The sequence below is a fragment of the Ranitomeya imitator genome, chromosome 2, assembly GCF_032444005.1.
Source record: "Ranitomeya imitator isolate aRanImi1 chromosome 2, aRanImi1.pri, whole genome shotgun sequence".
NCBI classification, from domain to species: domain Eukaryota; kingdom Metazoa; phylum Chordata; class Amphibia; order Anura; family Dendrobatidae; genus Ranitomeya; species Ranitomeya imitator.
In genome coordinates this window covers 172,010,057-172,027,863 of record NC_091283.1, presented here as the reverse complement: position 1 = coordinate 172,027,863, position 17,807 = coordinate 172,010,057, and the positions used below count along the sequence as shown (strand labels likewise).

The 17,807-nt window shown below is 46.3% G+C and overlaps 1 protein-coding gene across 1 annotated transcript in view; it reads right to left on the bottom strand.

Annotated features, from left to right (window-relative positions):
• The window catches only part of LOC138662406 (collagen alpha-2(I) chain-like), a 554,904-nt gene that overhangs the window by 49,351 nt on the left and 487,746 nt on the right, over window positions 1–17,807 (bottom strand). Inside the window, exons 33-35 of the mRNA XM_069747980.1 lie at window positions 17,680–17,733; window positions 14,489–14,542; window positions 3,077–3,130 (exon numbers count right to left, since the gene is read on the bottom strand). Of these exons, the coding sequence (XP_069604081.1) occupies window positions 3,077–3,130; window positions 14,489–14,542; window positions 17,680–17,733 (162 nt within the window). The remainder of the gene's footprint in view (window positions 1–3,076; window positions 3,131–14,488; window positions 14,543–17,679; window positions 17,734–17,807) is intronic.

The following is a 17,807-nucleotide window of genomic DNA, read 5'->3' as shown; positions in this document are numbered from 1 at the left end:
AGCCTCACTGGGGTCTACCCCTTGACTGCCACCCACTCCTGGCTTACCCCTTGCTTTCTTGAAACATATTGACGCTTCGTGAGAGCCTTCGTTGCAATGGGAACAAACATGTTTAAATTTGCAGGTGTTCCCATATTTACATTGGCCGTCTTTAAACTGCCAACATGTTCCCGACTTCTCTTTCCCACCCTGGGCCCCCTAACCTCCACTGCCGTGTCCAGACTGTTGGTTGCCGGCACCTCCGCTCCCATGAAAGGACTGCCCATATCCCACCGGAGCCATGACTTTCATCCGAAGCCCAATGTCCTTTTGATCCCATTTGATTTCTGGCCTAACCGCCTTCCTCTGACGGAACTGCTCATCATAACGAAGCCACGCCTGATCACCATAGGTACGGTGCGCCTCCCCTATCGAGTCGAAATAACAAAAAAATACCTGAACAGTTGTCTGGAAATTTCTCGCCTATTACACTAGCCAATATCGCAAAAGCCTGCTGCCAATTAACGAAAGTTTGCGGAATCAATCGCCACCTTCTCTTCTCCTCCTCCTCCTTTTTACTATCCTCCTTTTTACCCTTGTTCAAATTAAACTTTTCTAAAGGAAAGAGGTAGAAAATCTCTACATATTCATCCTTCCAAATTTTTTGCTTCACCATCTTTAGATGCGCACCAAGCGGACCCTCAAAGCATACATACACCTCCCCTTTTGCTCTGTCATCCAACTTTACTGTATCACCCTTATCCTTCTCGGTCTGCACTGACACCGATACCCCAGCGGATGACGCCAGTGCCGACCCCCGTGTCACTCACCACCCGCGATCCAATACCCAAACCCTGTAACCAGGCTCCCACCGGTGACCCTCCAGCACCTTCCGCAACTCCCCCTTCTAGACTTTTCAAAAAATGCGACACCCCAGCCAGAATATCGCTAATACCCGACACCCCAGAGCCCCCTACTCCCGCTAGCGCACTAATGTCAGCCGCCGCACTCTGACTTCCCCCAACCTCCCCTGACCGACCCCCAATGGTGACAAACGAGACATGGACATATACTCACGAGGCTGCGCGGGTGCTGTGTCCCCGCCAGCCGGACATCCAGACTCCTGCTGCTCTCCGTCCACCGGCTGCTCACTCCCCGACTCGCTCCCGTCGTCGTCCCCTTGCTGCTCCAGGCCCGCGCCCCTGGCCTCCACGTCACCAGGGGGGACCGAAGCAGGGGATACTTGCCGCTCCCTCGACTTCCTGTTGGACCTGGATCTGTAGGTAGTAGCAGCCTCCCGTAGTCTGCCGACAGTCAGTGCACTGCTGTCAGTCCCGGATCGAGAGCCCAGCAAAGCATCCTGAGGCTGCCTGCCCTGCAACCTGCTCTGCCGGCCGCTCCCCTTATCAGGTGCCCGTCCTCTGGCCGCTCCCTGGGTACCTGCCGCCGCAGACACTGCCGGACGTCTTCCTGCCGCTGCCGCAGCTGCTTGCCTCCCTCTCACCGCTGCTGGCCGGGCCACGCTCGCCAATACTTCACCGCTGCTACTGGGCCCTCTCCTGGCCTCTCCACACCGGTCCACAGTGCACAGGTGCAGGCCGAACTTCCGGCGTGGCCAGCATTTCCGGTGAAGCCTGGCTGGCCATGGTGCTCCTCGTCCCCGTGGTGCGCCACCGACCCGCGTCGGCAGAGCGAGTGCCTGGATTCCTGCCGGAGGTGGCACCGGGCGGGTCTGCCGCACCGCTGCACCTGGCCTCCACAGGGTCCCGAGAGGGGCTCCGCGGCCTCCGTCTGCCGCGCATCGCGATCTCCAGCGACAGCCGCTCTGGGGGCCTGGTCTGCCGCGTCCTACTGCCCCGCTGACCTGCGTCGCCCAGCAACGAAGCCAGCTGCTCCTGCAACCAGCCGTCCCTCCGCGACATGTCCCGCAGCCTGTCCACCAAGCCCTCAACCAACTCCATGGTAAGTCTGCCCAAAAGGAGGGAGGGTGGAGATCTTTTCACGCTGGGTTCTCTCCTGTGAGTGACTTTCCCCGCACTTTTTCCCCCTTGTAACCCGTCCCCAACCCCCAAACTCCTCCCACACCCCCCTACAGCCAATCCCAAGCCCAGCTTTTAAAAAACAATATGGGAAAATCCTCCCATGGCAACGCAGTCATGAGGGGCCTACTTCAAGTTACGCCCATTCCAGCCCCCATCTTTAATAGGCTGTAAGTCCGGCACTGTGCATCACACATATCTGTGTGACTGGCGTCCTATGCAAGCCTCATTTGTGTGCATTTTTTCCAAGGCAACAAAAGAATAATGGTAGAAATTCTTGGCAGCAATGTGCTTCAGGGAAGCAGGGTACCCTTTATTGGGGAAGCAGGGAAAGGAGACTGTGCTTCCTTGGAACATGTTGCCTCCTAGAGTTTCTATTGTTCTTATGCTGTTTTTACTTTTAATATAATTGTACTTACATCTAATTTTATCCATTAAATCTTCCTGTCCTAATAGTGGTTCCAGTGCCTGTTTAACCCTTACATTCTCCTTGAGAATTTTCTAGATCCATGTATGTTTGATGGAAAAGATTCAGTATGAGGCTGCCATCACACTAGCAGTATTTGGTTAGTATTTTACATCAGTATTTGTAAGCCAAAACCAGGAGTGGAACAATTAGAGGAAAAGTATAATAGAAACATATGCACCACTTTTGCACTTATTACCCACTCCTGGTTTTGGCTTGCAAATACTGATGTAAAATACTGACCAAATACTGCTAGTGTGACTGCAGCCTAACTTTGTTTTTTACTGCATTGAGCAGGGGCTTCCAACTCTAACATTCTATGATTCTATGAAATTCATGGTGTTTTTATGTGTATGGGTCCTGTAGGTGGTCCTAATCAGTGATTGACAGCTGTCTTCATGCAGTCATACAAGGAAAAGTGTCAATCACTGATAGGACCACCTTCTGTACTTGTATGCATACAAACACCAAGTTTTAAGGAAACTTTTCCCACAAAAATGTTTAGCAATCTGATTAGCCCCACTGGTTCGATAACATCCTGCCTGCAGATCAGATACCGTTTTCAACATGACAGGTTCCCTTTAATACATACCTTCTCACCGGGGTATCCTGTTCGACCTCTTTGACCAGAAGGGCCTGGGAAACCCTAGAAAAAAATAATAATATTCCAACTCTCCACAGTCTAAAGCAGTACAGGTCCTTCTCAAAAAATTAGCATATAGTGTTAAATTTCATTATTTACCATAATGTAATGATTACAATTAAACTTTCATATATTATAGATTCATTATCCACCAACTGAAATTTGTCAGGTCTTTTATTGTTTTAATACTGATGATTTTGGCATACAACTCCTGATAACCCAAAAAACCTGTCTCAATAAATTAGCATATCAAGAAAAGGTTCTCTAAACGACCTATTACCCTAATCTTCTGAATCAACTAATTAACTCTAAACACATGCAAAAGATACCTGAGGCTTTTATAAACTCCCTGCCTGGTTCATTACTCAAAACCCCCATCATGGGTAAGACTAGCGACCTGACAGATGTCAAGAAGGCCATCATTGACACCCTCAAGCAAGAGGGTAAGACCCAGAAAGAAATTTCTCAACAAATAGGCTGTTCCCAGAGTGCTGTATCAAGGCACCTCAATGGTAAGTCTGTTGGAAGGAAACAATGTGGCAGAAAACGCTGTACAACGAGAAGAGGAGACCGGACCCTGAGGAAGATTGTGGAGAAGTGGAAACATCCAGAGCCACCGTGCACAGGCGTGTGCAGGAAATGGGCTACAGGTGCCGCATTCCCCAGGTAAAGCCACCTTTGAACCATAAACAGCGGCAGAGGCGCCTGACCTGGGCTACAGAGAAGCAGCACTGGACTGTTGCTAAGTGGTCCCAAGTACTTTTTTCTGATGAAAGCAAATTTTGCATGTCATTCGGAAATCAAGGTGCCAGAGTCTGGAGGAAGACTGGGGAGAAGGAATTGCCAAAATGCCTGAAGTCCAGTGTCAAGTACCCACAGTCAGTGATGGTGTGGGGTGCCATGTCAGCTGCTGGTGTTGGTCCACTGTGTTTCATCAAGGGCAGGGTCAATGCAGCTAGCTATCAGGAGATTTTGGAGCACTTCATGCTTCCATCGGCTAAAATGCTTTATGGAGATGAAGATTTCATTTTTCAGCACGACCTGGCACCTGCTCACAGTGCCAAAACCACTGGTAAATGGTTTACTGACCATGGTATTACTGTGCTCAATTGGCCTGCCAACTCTCCTGACCTGAACCCCATAGAGAATCTGTGGGATATTGTGAAGAGAAAGTTGAGAGACGCAAGACCCAACACTCTGGATGAGCTTAAGGCCGCTATTGAAGCATCCTGGGCCTCCATAACATCTCAGCAGTGTCACAGGCTGATTGCCTCCATGCCACGCCGCATTGAAGCAGTCATTTCTGCCAAAGGATTCCCGACCAAGTATTGAGTGCATAACTGAACATTATTATTTGATGGTTTTTTTGTTTGTTATTAAAAAACACTTTTATTTGATTGGATGGGTGAAATATGCTAATTTATTGAGACAGGTTTTTTGGGTTATCAGGAGTTGTATGCCAAAATCATCAGTATTAAAACAATAAAAGACCTGACAAATTTCAGTTGGTGGATAATGAATCTATAATATATGAAAGTTTAATTGTAATCATTACATTATGGTAAATAATGAAATTTAACACTATATGCTAATTTTTTTAGAAGGACCTGTATACATCATAGCGTTCCGGCGTCTAAACTATAAGTGCATATAATATTTGCTTATGTTGCTATATTTTTTCCCTTTAGCTGTAACTTTTCAGATGTCAGGTCCACAAAGATCATCACTGCACATTGTAAAATGCTCTATGAGTCAAAGAGCCTGGACTCCAGCACCGATACATCATGGCAAACCCTAGAATAGGACATAAACTTGTGCTTCTGATGTATTTAGTTCATAGAGCACTGCTTTGATACAGTGATAAATTGCTGAATAAAGTGCAGCAAACCCTAAGCCTTGAGAAGCGTTGGATCTGATGAAATATAGATATCTGAAAATTGATGAGGTATTGAAATTCAATGGTAGCAAATGTTTCAGGATTTTGATTTTTCTTTACACAATAATTAAGCTTTCTTTCCATAAGGCCGGTTTCACACGTCCGTTTATGTAACATAGTAACATAGTTAGTAAGGCCGAAAAAAGACATTTGTCCATCCAGTTCAGCCTATATTCCATCATAATACCCAGATCTACGTCCTTCTACAGAACCTAATAATTGTATGATACAATATTGTTCTGCTCCAGGAAGACATCCAGGCCTCTCTTGAACCCCTCGACTGAGTTCGCCATCACCACCTCCTCAGGCAAGCAATTCCAGATTCTCACTGCCCTAACAGTAAAGAATCCTCTTCTATGTTGGTGGAAAAACCTTCTCTCCTCCAGACGCAAAGAATGCCCCCTTGTGCCCGTCACCTTCCTTGGTATAAACAGATCCTCAGCGAGATATTTGTATTGTCCCCTTATATACTTATACATGGTTATTAGATCGCCCCTCAGTCGTCTTTTTTCTAGACTAAATAATCCTAATTTCGCTAATCTATCTGGGTATTGTAGTTCTCCCATCCCCTTTATTAATTTTGTTGCCCTCCTTTGTACTCTCTCTAGTTCCATTATATCCTTCCTGAGCACCGGTGCCCAAAACTGGACACAGTACTCCATGTGCGGTCTAACTAGGGATTTGTACAGAGGCAGTATAATGCTCTCATCATGTGTATCCAGACCTCTTTTAATGCACCCCATGATCCTGTTTGCCTTGGCAGCTGCTGCCTGGCACTGGCTGCTCCAGGTAAGTTTATCATTAACTAGGATCCCCAAGTCCTTCTCCCTGTCAGATTTACCCAGTGGTTTCCCGTTCAGTGTGTAATGGTGATATTGATTCCCTCTTCCCATGTGTATAACCTTACATTTATCATTGTTAAACCTCATCTGCCACCTTTCAGCCCAAGTTTCCAACTTATCCAGATCCATCTGTAGCAGAATACTATCTTCTCTTGTATTAACTGCTTTACATAGTTTTGTATCATCTGCAAATATCGATATTTTACTGTGTAAACCTTCTACCAGATCATTAATGAATATGTTGAAGAGAACAGGTCCCAATACTGACCCCTGCGGTACCCCACTGGTCACTTCGACCCAGTTAGAGACTATACCATTTATAACCACCCTCTGCTTTCTATCACTAAGCCAGTTACTAACCCATTTACACACATTTTCCCCCAGACCAAGCATTCTCATTTTGTGTACCAACCTCTTGTGCGGCACGGTATCAAACGCTTTGGAAAAATCGAGATATACCACGTCCAATGACTCACCGTGGTCCAGTCTATAGCTTACCTCTTCATAAAAACTGATTAGATTGGTTTGACAGGAGCGATTTCTCATAAACCCATGCTGATATGGAGTTAAACAGTTATTCTCATTGAGATAATCCAGAATAACATCCCTCAGAAACCCTTCAAATATTTTACCAACAATAGAGGTTAGACTTACTGGCCTATAATTTCCAGGTTCACTTTTAGAGCCCTTTTTGAATATTGGCACCACATTTGCTATGCGCCAGTCCTGCGGAACAGACCCTGTTGCTATAGAGTCACTAAAAATAAGAAATAATGGTTTATCTATTACATTACTTAGTTCTCTTAGTACTCGTGGGTGTATGCCATCCGGACCCGGAGATTTATCTATTTTAATCTTATTTAGCCGGTTTCGCACCTCTTCTTGGGTTAGATTGGTGACCCTTAATATAGGGTTTTCATTGTTTCTTGGGATTTCACCTAGCATTTCATTTTCCACCGTGAATACCGTGGAGAAGAAGGTGTTTAATATGTTAGCTTTTTCCTCGTCATCTACAACCATTCTTTCCTCACTATTTTTTAAGGGGCCTACATTTTCAGTTTTTATTCTTTTACTATTGATATAGTTGAAGAACAGTTTGGGATTAGTTTTACTCTCCTTAGCAATGTGCTTCTCTGTTTCCTTTTTTGGCAGCTTTAATTAGTTTTTTAGATAAAGTATTTTTCTCCCTATAGTTTTTTAGAGCTTCAATGGTGCCATCCTGCTTTAGTAGTGCAAATGCTTTCTTTTTACTGTTAATTGCCTGTCTTACTTCTTTGTTTAGCCACATTGGGTTTTTCCTATTTCTAGTCCTTTTATTCCCACAAGGTATAAACCGCTTACACTGCCTATTTAGGATGTTCTTAAACATTTCCCATTTATTATCTGTATTCTCATTTCTGAGGATATTGTCCCAGTCTACCAGATTAAGGGCATCTCTAAGCTGTTCAAACTTTGCCTTCCTAAAGTTCAATGTTTTTGTGACTCCCTGACAAGTCCCCCTAGTGAAAGACAGGTGAAACTGCACAATATTGTGGTCGCTATTTCCTAAATGCCCAACCACCTGCAGATTTGTTATTCTGTCAGGTCTATTAGATAGTATTAGGTCTAAAAGTGCTGCTCCTCTGGTTGGATTCTGCACCAATTGTGAAAGATAATTTTTCTTGGTTATTAGCAGAAACCTGTTGCCTTTATGGGTTTCACAGGTTTCTGTTTCCCAGTTAATATCCGGGTAGTTAAAGTCCCCCATAACCAGGACCTCATTATGGGTTGCAGCTTCATCTATCTGCTTTAGAAGTAGACTTTCCATGGTTTCTGTTATATTTGGGGGTTTGTAACAGACCCCAATGAGAATTTTGTTACCATTTTTCCCTCCATGAATTTCGACCCATATGGACTCGACATCCTCATTCCCTTCGCTAATATCCTCCCTTAAAGTGGACTTTAGACAAGACTTTACATAGAGACAAACCCCTCCTCCTCTCCGATTTTTACGATCCTTTCTAAACAGACTGTAACCCTGTAAGTTAACTGCCCAGTCATAGCTTTCATCTAACCATGTCTCGGTTATTCCCACTATGTCAAAGTTACCTGTAGATATTTCTGCTTCTAGTTCTTCCATCTTGTTTGTCAGGCTTCTGGCGTTTGCGAGCATGCAGTTTAGAGGATTTTGTTTTGTTCCAATCTCCTCACTGTGGATTGTTTTAGAAATGTTCTTACCTCCCTTCTGAGTATGTTTTCCTGGGTCGTCTTTGTTCGAGTCTAATGTTTTTCTTCCCGTCCCCTCTTCTTCTAGTTTAACGCCCTCCTGATGAGTGTAGCGAGTCTTCTGGCGAATGTGTGTTTCCCAGGTTTGTTGAGGTGTAGTCCGTCTCTGGCGAGGAGTCCATCATACCAGTAATTCACACCGTGGTCCAGGAATCCAAATCCTTGTTGTCTGCACCATCGTCTTAGCCAGTTGTTTGCATCAAGGATCCTGTTCCATCTCCTGGTGCCATGCCCGTCTACTGGAAGGATAGAAGAAAAAACTACCTGTGCATCCAGTTCCTTTACTTTCTTCCCCAACTCTTCAAAGTCCTTGCAGATTGTCGGTAGGTCCTTCCTTGCCGTGTCATTGGTGCCAACATGTATCAGAAGAAATGGGTGGACGTCCTTGGAGCTGAAGAGCTTTGGTATCCTATCGGTCACATCCTTGATCATCGCACCTGGAAGGCAGCATACTTCTCTTGCAGTTATGTCCGGTCTGCAGATGGCTGCTTCGGTGCCTCTCAGTAGTGAGTCTCCCACCACCACCACTCTTCGTTGCTTCTTAGCTGTACTTTTTGCTGTCACTTGTTGCTGTGTGCCCTTTTCTTTTTTGCTTGCTGGTATTGCTTCATTCTTAGGTGTGCCATCTTCATCCTCTACAAAGATTTGATATCGGTTCTTCAGTTGTGTGGTTGGTGATTTCTCCATGGTCTTCTTGCTTCTTTTGGTCACATGCTTCCACTCATCTGCTTTTGGAGGTTCTCTGACACTTTTTTCACCTTCTGTGACCAGTAGAGATGCTTCTGTTCTGTCTAGAAAGTCTTCATTCTCTTTGATGAGTTTCAAAGTTGCTATTCTTTCTTCCAGACCCCGCACCTTTTCTTCTAAAAGGGCCACTAGTCTACACTTCTGACAGGTGAAATTTAATTCTTCTTCTGGTCGATCTGTGAACATGTAGCACATGCTGCAGCTCACCATGTAGGTTGTCACATCTGCCATGTTGCTCCTAGATCCTGCTGACTTGCTGTGTGTTTTCCTTCTTGTGTAATCTACTCAGCCAAGCTCTCTTGCAATAATGTCCTACAGGCAAAAATCCGCGCGCCGTAAGGCGCGCGGTTTGGTGATGCTTTCGAAGCAGCTGGTCCCGGCTGTACCCAACGATCTTCTAGCTTAGGGAGACTTCGCTTCTCCCAGAAGGCACCTGGAATATGCAAATTAGCCTCCTGAAGCTTGAATCCCTGGTTTGGTGATGCTTTCGAAGCAGCTGGTCCCGGCTGTACCCAACGATCTTCTAGCTTAGGGAGACTTCGCTTCTCCCAGAAGGCACCTGGAATATGCAAATTAGCCTCCTGAAGCTTGAATCCCTGGTTTGGTGATGCTTTCGAAGCAGCTGGTCCCGGCTGTACCCAACGATCTTCTAGCTTAGGGAGACTTCGCTTCTCCCAGAAGGCACCTGGAATATGCAAATTAGCCTCCTGAAGCTTGAATCCCTGGTTTGGTGATGCTTTCGAAGCAGCTGGTCCCGGCTGTACCCAACGATCTTCTAGCTTAGGGAGACTTCGCTTCTCCCAGAAGGCACCTGGAATATGCAAATTAGCCTCCTGAAGCTTGAATCCCTGGTTTGGTGATGCTTTCGAAGCAGCTGGTCCCGGCTGTACCCAACGATCTTCTAGCTTAGGGAGACTTCGCTTCTCCCAGAAGGCACCTGGAATATGCAAATTAGCCTCCTGAAGCTTGAATCCCTGGTTTGGTGATGCTTTCGAAGCAGCTGGTCCCGGCTGTACCCAACGATCTTCTAGCTTAGGGAGACTTCGCTTCTCCCAGAAGGCACCTGGAATATGCAAATTAGCCTCCTGAAGCTTGAATCCCTGGTTTGGTGATGCTTTCGAAGCAGCTGGTCCCGGCTGTACCCAACGATCTTCTAGCTTAGGGAGACTTCGCTTCTCCCAGAAGGCACCTGGAATATGCAAATTAGCCTCCTGAAGCTTGAATCCCTGGTTTGGTGATGCTTTCGAAGCAGCTGGTCCCGGCTGTACCCAACGATCTTCTAGCTTAGGGAGACTTCGCTTCTCCCAGAAGGCACCTGGAATATGCAAATTAGCCTCCTGAAGCTTGAATCCCTGGTTTGGTGATGCTTTCGAAGCAGCTGGTCCCGGCTGTACCCAACGATCTTCTAGCTTAGGGAGACTTCGCTTCTCCCAGAAGGCACCTGGAATATGCAAATTAGCCTCCTGAAGCTTGAATCCCTGGTTTGGTGATGCTTTCGAAGCAGCTGGTCCCGGCTGTACCCAACGATCTTCTAGCTTAGGGAGACTTCGCTTCTCCCAGAAGGCACCTGGAATATGCAAATTAGCCTCCTGAAGCTTGAATCCCTGGTTTGGTGATGCTTTCGAAGCAGCTGGTCCCGGCTGTACCCAACGATCTTCTAGCTTAGGGAGACTTCGCTTCTCCCAGAAGGCACCTGGAATATGCAAATTAGCCTCCTGAAGCTTGAATCCCTGGTTTGGTGATGCTTTCGAAGCAGCTGGTCCCGGCTGTACCCAACGATCTTCTAGCTTAGGGAGACTTCGCTTCTCCCAGAAGGCACCTGGAATATGCAAATTAGCCTCCTGAAGCTTGAATCCCTGGTTTGGTGATGCTTTCGAAGCAGCTGGTCCCGGCTGTACCCAACGATCTTCTAGCTTAGGGAGACTTCGCTTCTCCCAGAAGGCACCTGGAATATGCAAATTAGCCTCCTGAAGCTTGAATCCCTGGTTTGGTGATGCTTTCGAAGCAGCTGGTCCCGGCTGTACCCAACGATCTTCTAGCTTAGGGAGACTTCGCTTCTCCCAGAAGGCACCTGGAATATGCAAATTAGCCTCCTGAAGCTTGAATCCCTGGTTTGGTGATGCTTTCGAAGCAGCTGGTCCCGGCTGTACCCAACGATCTTCTAGCTTAGGGAGACTTCGCTTCTCCCAGAAGGCACCTGGAATATGCAAATTAGCCTCCTGAAGCTTGAATCCCTGGTTTGGTGATGCTTTCGAAGCAGCTGGTCCCGGCTGTACCCAACGATCTTCTAGCTTAGGGAGACTTCGCTTCTCCCAGAAGGCACCTGGAATATGCAAATTAGCCTCCTGAAGCTTGAATCCCTGGTTTGGTGATGCTTTCGAAGCAGCTGGTCCCGGCTGTACCCAACGATCTTCTAGCTTAGGGAGACTTCGCTTCTCCCAGAAGGCACCTGGAATATGCAAATTAGCCTCCTGAAGCTTGAATCCCTGGTTTGGTGATGCTTTCGAAGCAGCTGGTCCCGGCTGTACCCAACGATCTTCTAGCTTAGGGAGACTTCGCTTCTCCCAGAAGGCACCTGGAATATGCAAATTAGCCTCCTGAAGCTTGAATCCCTGGTTTGGTGATGCTTTCGAAGCAGCTGGTCCCGGCTGTACCCAACGATCTTCTAGCTTAGGGAGACTTCGCTTCTCCCAGAAGGCACCTGGAATATGCAAATTAGCCTCCTGAAGCTTGAATCCCTGGTTTGGTGATGCTTTCGAAGCAGCTGGTCCCGGCTGTACCCAACGATCTTCTAGCTTAGGGAGACTTCGCTTCTCCCAGAAGGCACCTGGAATATGCAAATTAGCCTCCTGAAGCTTGAATCCCTGGTTTGGTGATGCTTTCGAAGCAGCTGGTCCCGGCTGTACCCAACGATCTTCTAGCTTAGGGAGACTTCGCTTCTCCCAGAAGGCACCTGGAATATGCAAATTAGCCTCCTGAAGCTTGAATCCCTGGTTTGGTGATGCTTTCGAAGCAGCTGGTCCCGGCTGTACCCAACGATCTTCTAGCTTAGGGAGACTTCGCTTCTCCCAGAAGGCACCTGGAATATGCAAATTAGCCTCCTGAAGCTTGAATCCCTGGTTTGGTGATGCTTTCGAAGCAGCTGGTCCCGGCTGTACCCAACGATCTTCTAGCTTAGGGAGACTTCGCTTCTCCCAGAAGGCACCTGGAATATGCAAATTAGCCTCCTGAAGCTTGAATCCCTGGTTTGGTGATGCTTTCGAAGCAGCTGGTCCCGGCTGTACCCAACGATCTTCTAGCTTAGGGAGACTTCGCTTCTCCCAGAAGGCACCTGGAATATGCAAATTAGCCTCCTGAAGCTTGAATCCCTGGTTTGGTGATGCTTTCGAAGCAGCTGGTCCCGGCTGTACCCAACGATCTTCTAGCTTAGGGAGACTTCGCTTCTCCCAGAAGGCACCTGGAATATGCAAATTAGCCTCCTGAAGCTTGAATCCCTGGTTTGGTGATGCTTTCGAAGCAGCTGGTCCCGGCTGTACCCAACGATCTTCTAGCTTAGGGAGACTTCGCTTCTCCCAGAAGGCACCTGGAATATGCAAATTAGCCTCCTGAAGCTTGAATCCCTGGTTTGGTGATGCTTTCGAAGCAGCTGGTCCCGGCTGTACCCAACGATCTTCTAGCTTAGGGAGACTTCGCTTCTCCCAGAAGGCACCTGGAATATGCAAATTAGCCTCCTGAAGCTTGAATCCCTGGTTTGGTGATGCTTTCGAAGCAGCTGGTCCCGGCTGTACCCAACGATCTTCTAGCTTAGGGAGACTTCGCTTCTCCCAGAAGGCACCTGGAATATGCAAATTAGCCTCCTGAAGCTTGAATCCCTGGTTTGGTGATGCTTTCGAAGCAGCTGGTCCCGGCTGTACCCAACGATCTTCTAGCTTAGGGAGACTTCGCTTCTCCCAGAAGGCACCTGGAATATGCAAATTAGCCTCCTGAAGCTTGAATCCCTGGTTTGGTGATGCTTTCGAAGCAGCTGGTCCCGGCTGTACCCAACGATCTTCTAGCTTAGGGAGACTTCGCTTCTCCCAGAAGGCACCTGGAATATGCAAATTAGCCTCCTGAAGCTTGAATCCCTGGTTTGGTGATGCTTTCGAAGCAGCTGGTCCCGGCTGTACCCAACGATCTTCTAGCTTAGGGAGACTTCGCTTCTCCCAGAAGGCACCTGGAATATGCAAATTAGCCTCCTGAAGCTTGAATCCCTGGTTTGGTGATGCTTTCGAAGCAGCTGGTCCCGGCTGTACCCAACGATCTTCTAGCTTAGGGAGACTTCGCTTCTCCCAGAAGGCACCTGGAATATGCAAATTAGCCTCCTGAAGCTTGAATCCCTGGTTTGGTGATGCTTTCGAAGCAGCTGGTCCCGGCTGTACCCAACGATCTTCTAGCTTAGGGAGACTTCGCTTCTCCCAGAAGGCACCTGGAATATGCAAATTAGCCTCCTGAAGCTTGAATCCCTGGTTTGGTGATGCTTTCGAAGCAGCTGGTCCCGGCTGTACCCAACGATCTTCTAGCTTAGGGAGACTTCGCTTCTCCCAGAAGGCACCTGGAATATGCAAATTAGCCTCCTGAAGCTTGAATCCCTGGTTTGGTGATGCTTTCGAAGCAGCTGGTCCCGGCTGTACCCAACGATCTTCTAGCTTAGGGAGACTTCGCTTCTCCCAGAAGGCACCTGGAATATGCAAATTAGCCTCCTGAAGCTTGAATCCCTGGTTTGGTGATGCTTTCGAAGCAGCTGGTCCCGGCTGTACCCAACGATCTTCTAGCTTAGGGAGACTTCGCTTCTCCCAGAAGGCACCTGGAATATGCAAATTAGCCTCCTGAAGCTTGAATCCCTGGTTTGGTGATGCTTTCGAAGCAGCTGGTCCCGGCTGTACCCAACGATCTTCTAGCTTAGGGAGACTTCGCTTCTCCCAGAAGGCACCTGGAATATGCAAATTAGCCTCCTGAAGCTTGAATCCCTGGTTTGGTGATGCTTTCGAAGCAGTCTGGTACTGGAAAAAAAATGGTACCGGAGGTATCCGTATCCGTGTGTGTAATACTTTCGGCACACATGTGGCAACCATGTGCCGCCCGTGTGTTGCATCAGTAACACACAGACGGCTGCCAGGGAAGAATCGCTACAGTAAGCGCTGTTCTCCGGTGGCTGGTGCTGAAGCCCGCTCTCATCATTCTTCCCTGCTCTGCCGGTGATCGGCACGAGCAGAGAAAAATGATGAGAGTTAAAATAAAGTCAGAGTGATTACAGCACGTGGGGGGAGCTTTTGGGGACTTTTACTCCCATCATCCAACACCTGCTGCCGCTAAAAACAGTGACAGCAGGAGCGGATGACCGGATGTGGGAACACACTGTCATGTGCACATGAGTACCTGTCTCCAGTACGTGTGAAAACTGTCACCACACATACTGGAGACAAGGACATGTGAAAGAGGCTTAAGATCATAAGATTGGAAAACCCTTTATTCACATCCCTTTCTCTTTAATAAAAAAGATATGCACTGAAAAGTAACACCCTATACACTTACATACATGCCCACAGGTCCTTGGGGTCCTTCAATACCATGCTTTCCTGTGAAACCCTATAAGATATTGAATAGCAGATCAGATATTAATAGTTTTTAATAGTTATGCATTTTCCCAAAGAACATAACCAACACAGTATTAAAGGGAAATCCCAATGTCACCGGATGGGTCAAAAATGTGTTGTTGATACAGGCGAATGTGGGTCTCCTGATAAGCCTGGAGAGATGGCTCTCAGCTGCTACATCCAGGCAGAGAGTACAGTGCTGGCAAGAAAAATCTTTACAAGTTCTACAAAACCACAAAATCTTATTATTCAAGTGTTTTATTGTGGATATTTTGTTACAATTAGAATTTCATCATCTCACCCTTACATTTTATCACTATATGCAGTTGCAATCCAGTTTTGCTATTAGACAGTTTCTGATTATCTCCCTCGTTGTGTGCACTTTTAAGGTTATGTGTGCATGTTACGTATTTGCTTGCAGAAATTTCTACAAGGTTTCTGCATCTCTTGGCAGGAAAAATATTGCAGCAAAAATTTGCGTTTTGCCTCGATTTTTGGTGCGTTTTTTTCAGCGTTTTTGCATACGTTTTTGTACAGCAATGAAGGCTGTTTTGAGCTAAATAAAGATATTTTAAAAAAAGTTTTGTAATATAATTTCTTGGTTCAACAACACCTTTTTCATGCTGATGCAGTGGCATCAGGGTAATGGGATTAGGGCTTGGTGTCAGCAGCTGTCATTGATACCAAGCCCTAGGCTTAGTAATGAAAAGGTGTCAGTTCGACACCCTCATTACTAAGCCGATAGGTAAACACAAACACATTGTTACCAGCCTATGTAGGAGCATTAACAGAATGAACCTACAAAGGTTGTAACCAAAGAGCAACTCTTAATTTAAAGAAAAAAAAATGAAAAAAATGCGTGGGCTCCCACATAATTTTCATAACCAGCAGAGGGAAAGTCGACGGCTGATGTTAATATTTTGGAAAGGAGCCAGTAGCCATAAAAGTTCCCAGGCTATTAATATCGTTTCATAGCTGTTGGCCTAGCCTTTACTGGCTAGTTTACAGGAGGACCCCCCAAAAATTGACATGGGGTCCCCTTATAAAATCTAACCAGCAAAGGCTAGGCAGACAGCTGCAGGCGGATATAAATAGCCTAGGAAGGGGCCATGGATATTGCCCCAGAAAAGGTGCATCTAAAAGATGCGCCAAATCTGGTGCTTAGCCTTGCTCTTCCCACTTGCCCTGTAGTGGTGGCAAGTGGGGTGATGGTTGGGGGGGTTGATGTCACCTTTGTATTGTTAGGTGACATCAAGCCCTGAGGTTAGTAATGGAGAAGCATCTATAAGATGCCCCCATTACTAACCCCATAGTGATATAATAAAAACACACACTCAGAATAAAGTATTTTAATTGAAATAATGACACTGACTCCTTTATTGAATCTAAATAAAACCATACTCACTGAACGCCTAATCCACTGACATCAACGTCTCCTGTAACAAAAATAAAATAATAAGCCACAATATTCCTCATCTGTCCACAGAGAAGATAATCCATAATGTCCCACAACGATCCTGATGACTGTGAAAGCAGTCACTGATATGACTGCTCTTTAGACAGCCGGCGATACACTGACAGGAGGTAATCGCTTTCGCAGTGCATAGCACTGAGCTTCCGTGAGAGAGTTCACTGGAGTTCATCAGCTGATCAGCTTTGGTGATCTCCCTTACGACACCACTGCTGGATGAGAAAGGTGGTGCAGTAAGCGACAGCACCAGAGCTGATCAGCTGATGAACTTTGGTGAACTCTCTCACGGAAGCTCAGTGCTATGCACTGCGAAAGCGATTATCTCCTGTCAGTGTATCACCGACGGCCGGTTAGAGCAGTCACATCTCCCGATGTAACTGTTCTACATGTGACATAGCTTGGGACACTCAAGATTAAGTGGACTACGGCGGACAGATTCTTATATGGTGGTTTATTAGTTTTTATTTTTTTCTAGGAGACATGGGTATCAGGGATTGGGCTTTAAGGTGAGTATATTTTTTTTATTTAACATTTTTTTTCGGAGATTTTTATTTTAGGAGACGAGGGCATCGGGGATTTGGTGTTAGTTGAGAATAATGTGTTTTTTATTTTTATTTGAATATGTATGTATTTTATTTTATTTTTTTAAATTTTTAAGTGTGAGCACAGGCGCTGGCTGACAAGAGACTACATCTCCCATCAGCGGCTCCTGCCATCACTGTTATCAGTGACAGCAGACGCAGACTGATGGGAGGAGCAGTCACTCATCAGCTCACGCTTTCTGATTTGCGGTAAGCATTTTACCACAGGTCACCGCTGCGGGTCACAGTCACAGCTGCGGGGTCACAGTGACATCTGACAGCATGAACCCGCAGTGCTCTGACTGACGGTCTTATCGGCGGTAGCGTTACAGCCGATAAGAACCACTGGGCCGGTGATTCTCACGCTGTCACACATATGACAGCTTGGGAAACACCATAGGAAGCCAGTAAAAATGCAAACAAAAACTCAGCAAATACGCAAACATTTTTATACATGCGTTTTTGCTGCGGGTTTGACTGACTCAATTGAAGTCAGTGTGTGGAAAATGCTACAAATCTGCACAAAGAATGGACACGCTGCAAAAAAAACAACACACTGCAAATAATCTAAGGAAATTTACTGATCATGTGCACAACACTTCAGGTTTGTCATTGAATTAGCTTGCATAAGGTTTCCATAGCGTTTTTAGCCCATTTCCACGTGGAAAAACACATGCAGCGAAAACGCATCAAAAACACACTGTGTGCACATAGCCTAAGAAGCGAAATCATGATGAGGATTTTACATGTAAAGTTGTTTTTTTTGCCGCACAAGTGTAAAGATTTTTTTTTGCCTACACTGTACATAGAGAAGCCGTCTGTGGTTCTCTACATTGACTGGCAACAGTTGAGAGAGCACTTGCACTTTTACAGCCATCTCTCCGTTCATTGTCACTCTAGATACAGAGGCTTGCAGATGATTTATCAGACAGGTTCTCTACATGTGTCAGTCTGAGAGGTGGGACCTACATACATCTATTATGCATTTATGGGAAAGGATACAGGGGATATAGGGTTTGGGAAAAAAAAAAGTCTCTTTTACACTTGTACAAATATCCTCTGTATGAATCTGCTCACCCTTTCTCCCAAGGGCCCAGGCTCCCCATGTGGACCTGGTCTACCAACAAGACCCTAGAACGAAAGAAGAAAAAATATGCATGTGTTAATTGACAGAAAACTGTATGTGAAGCCTGAAAGTTAAATGT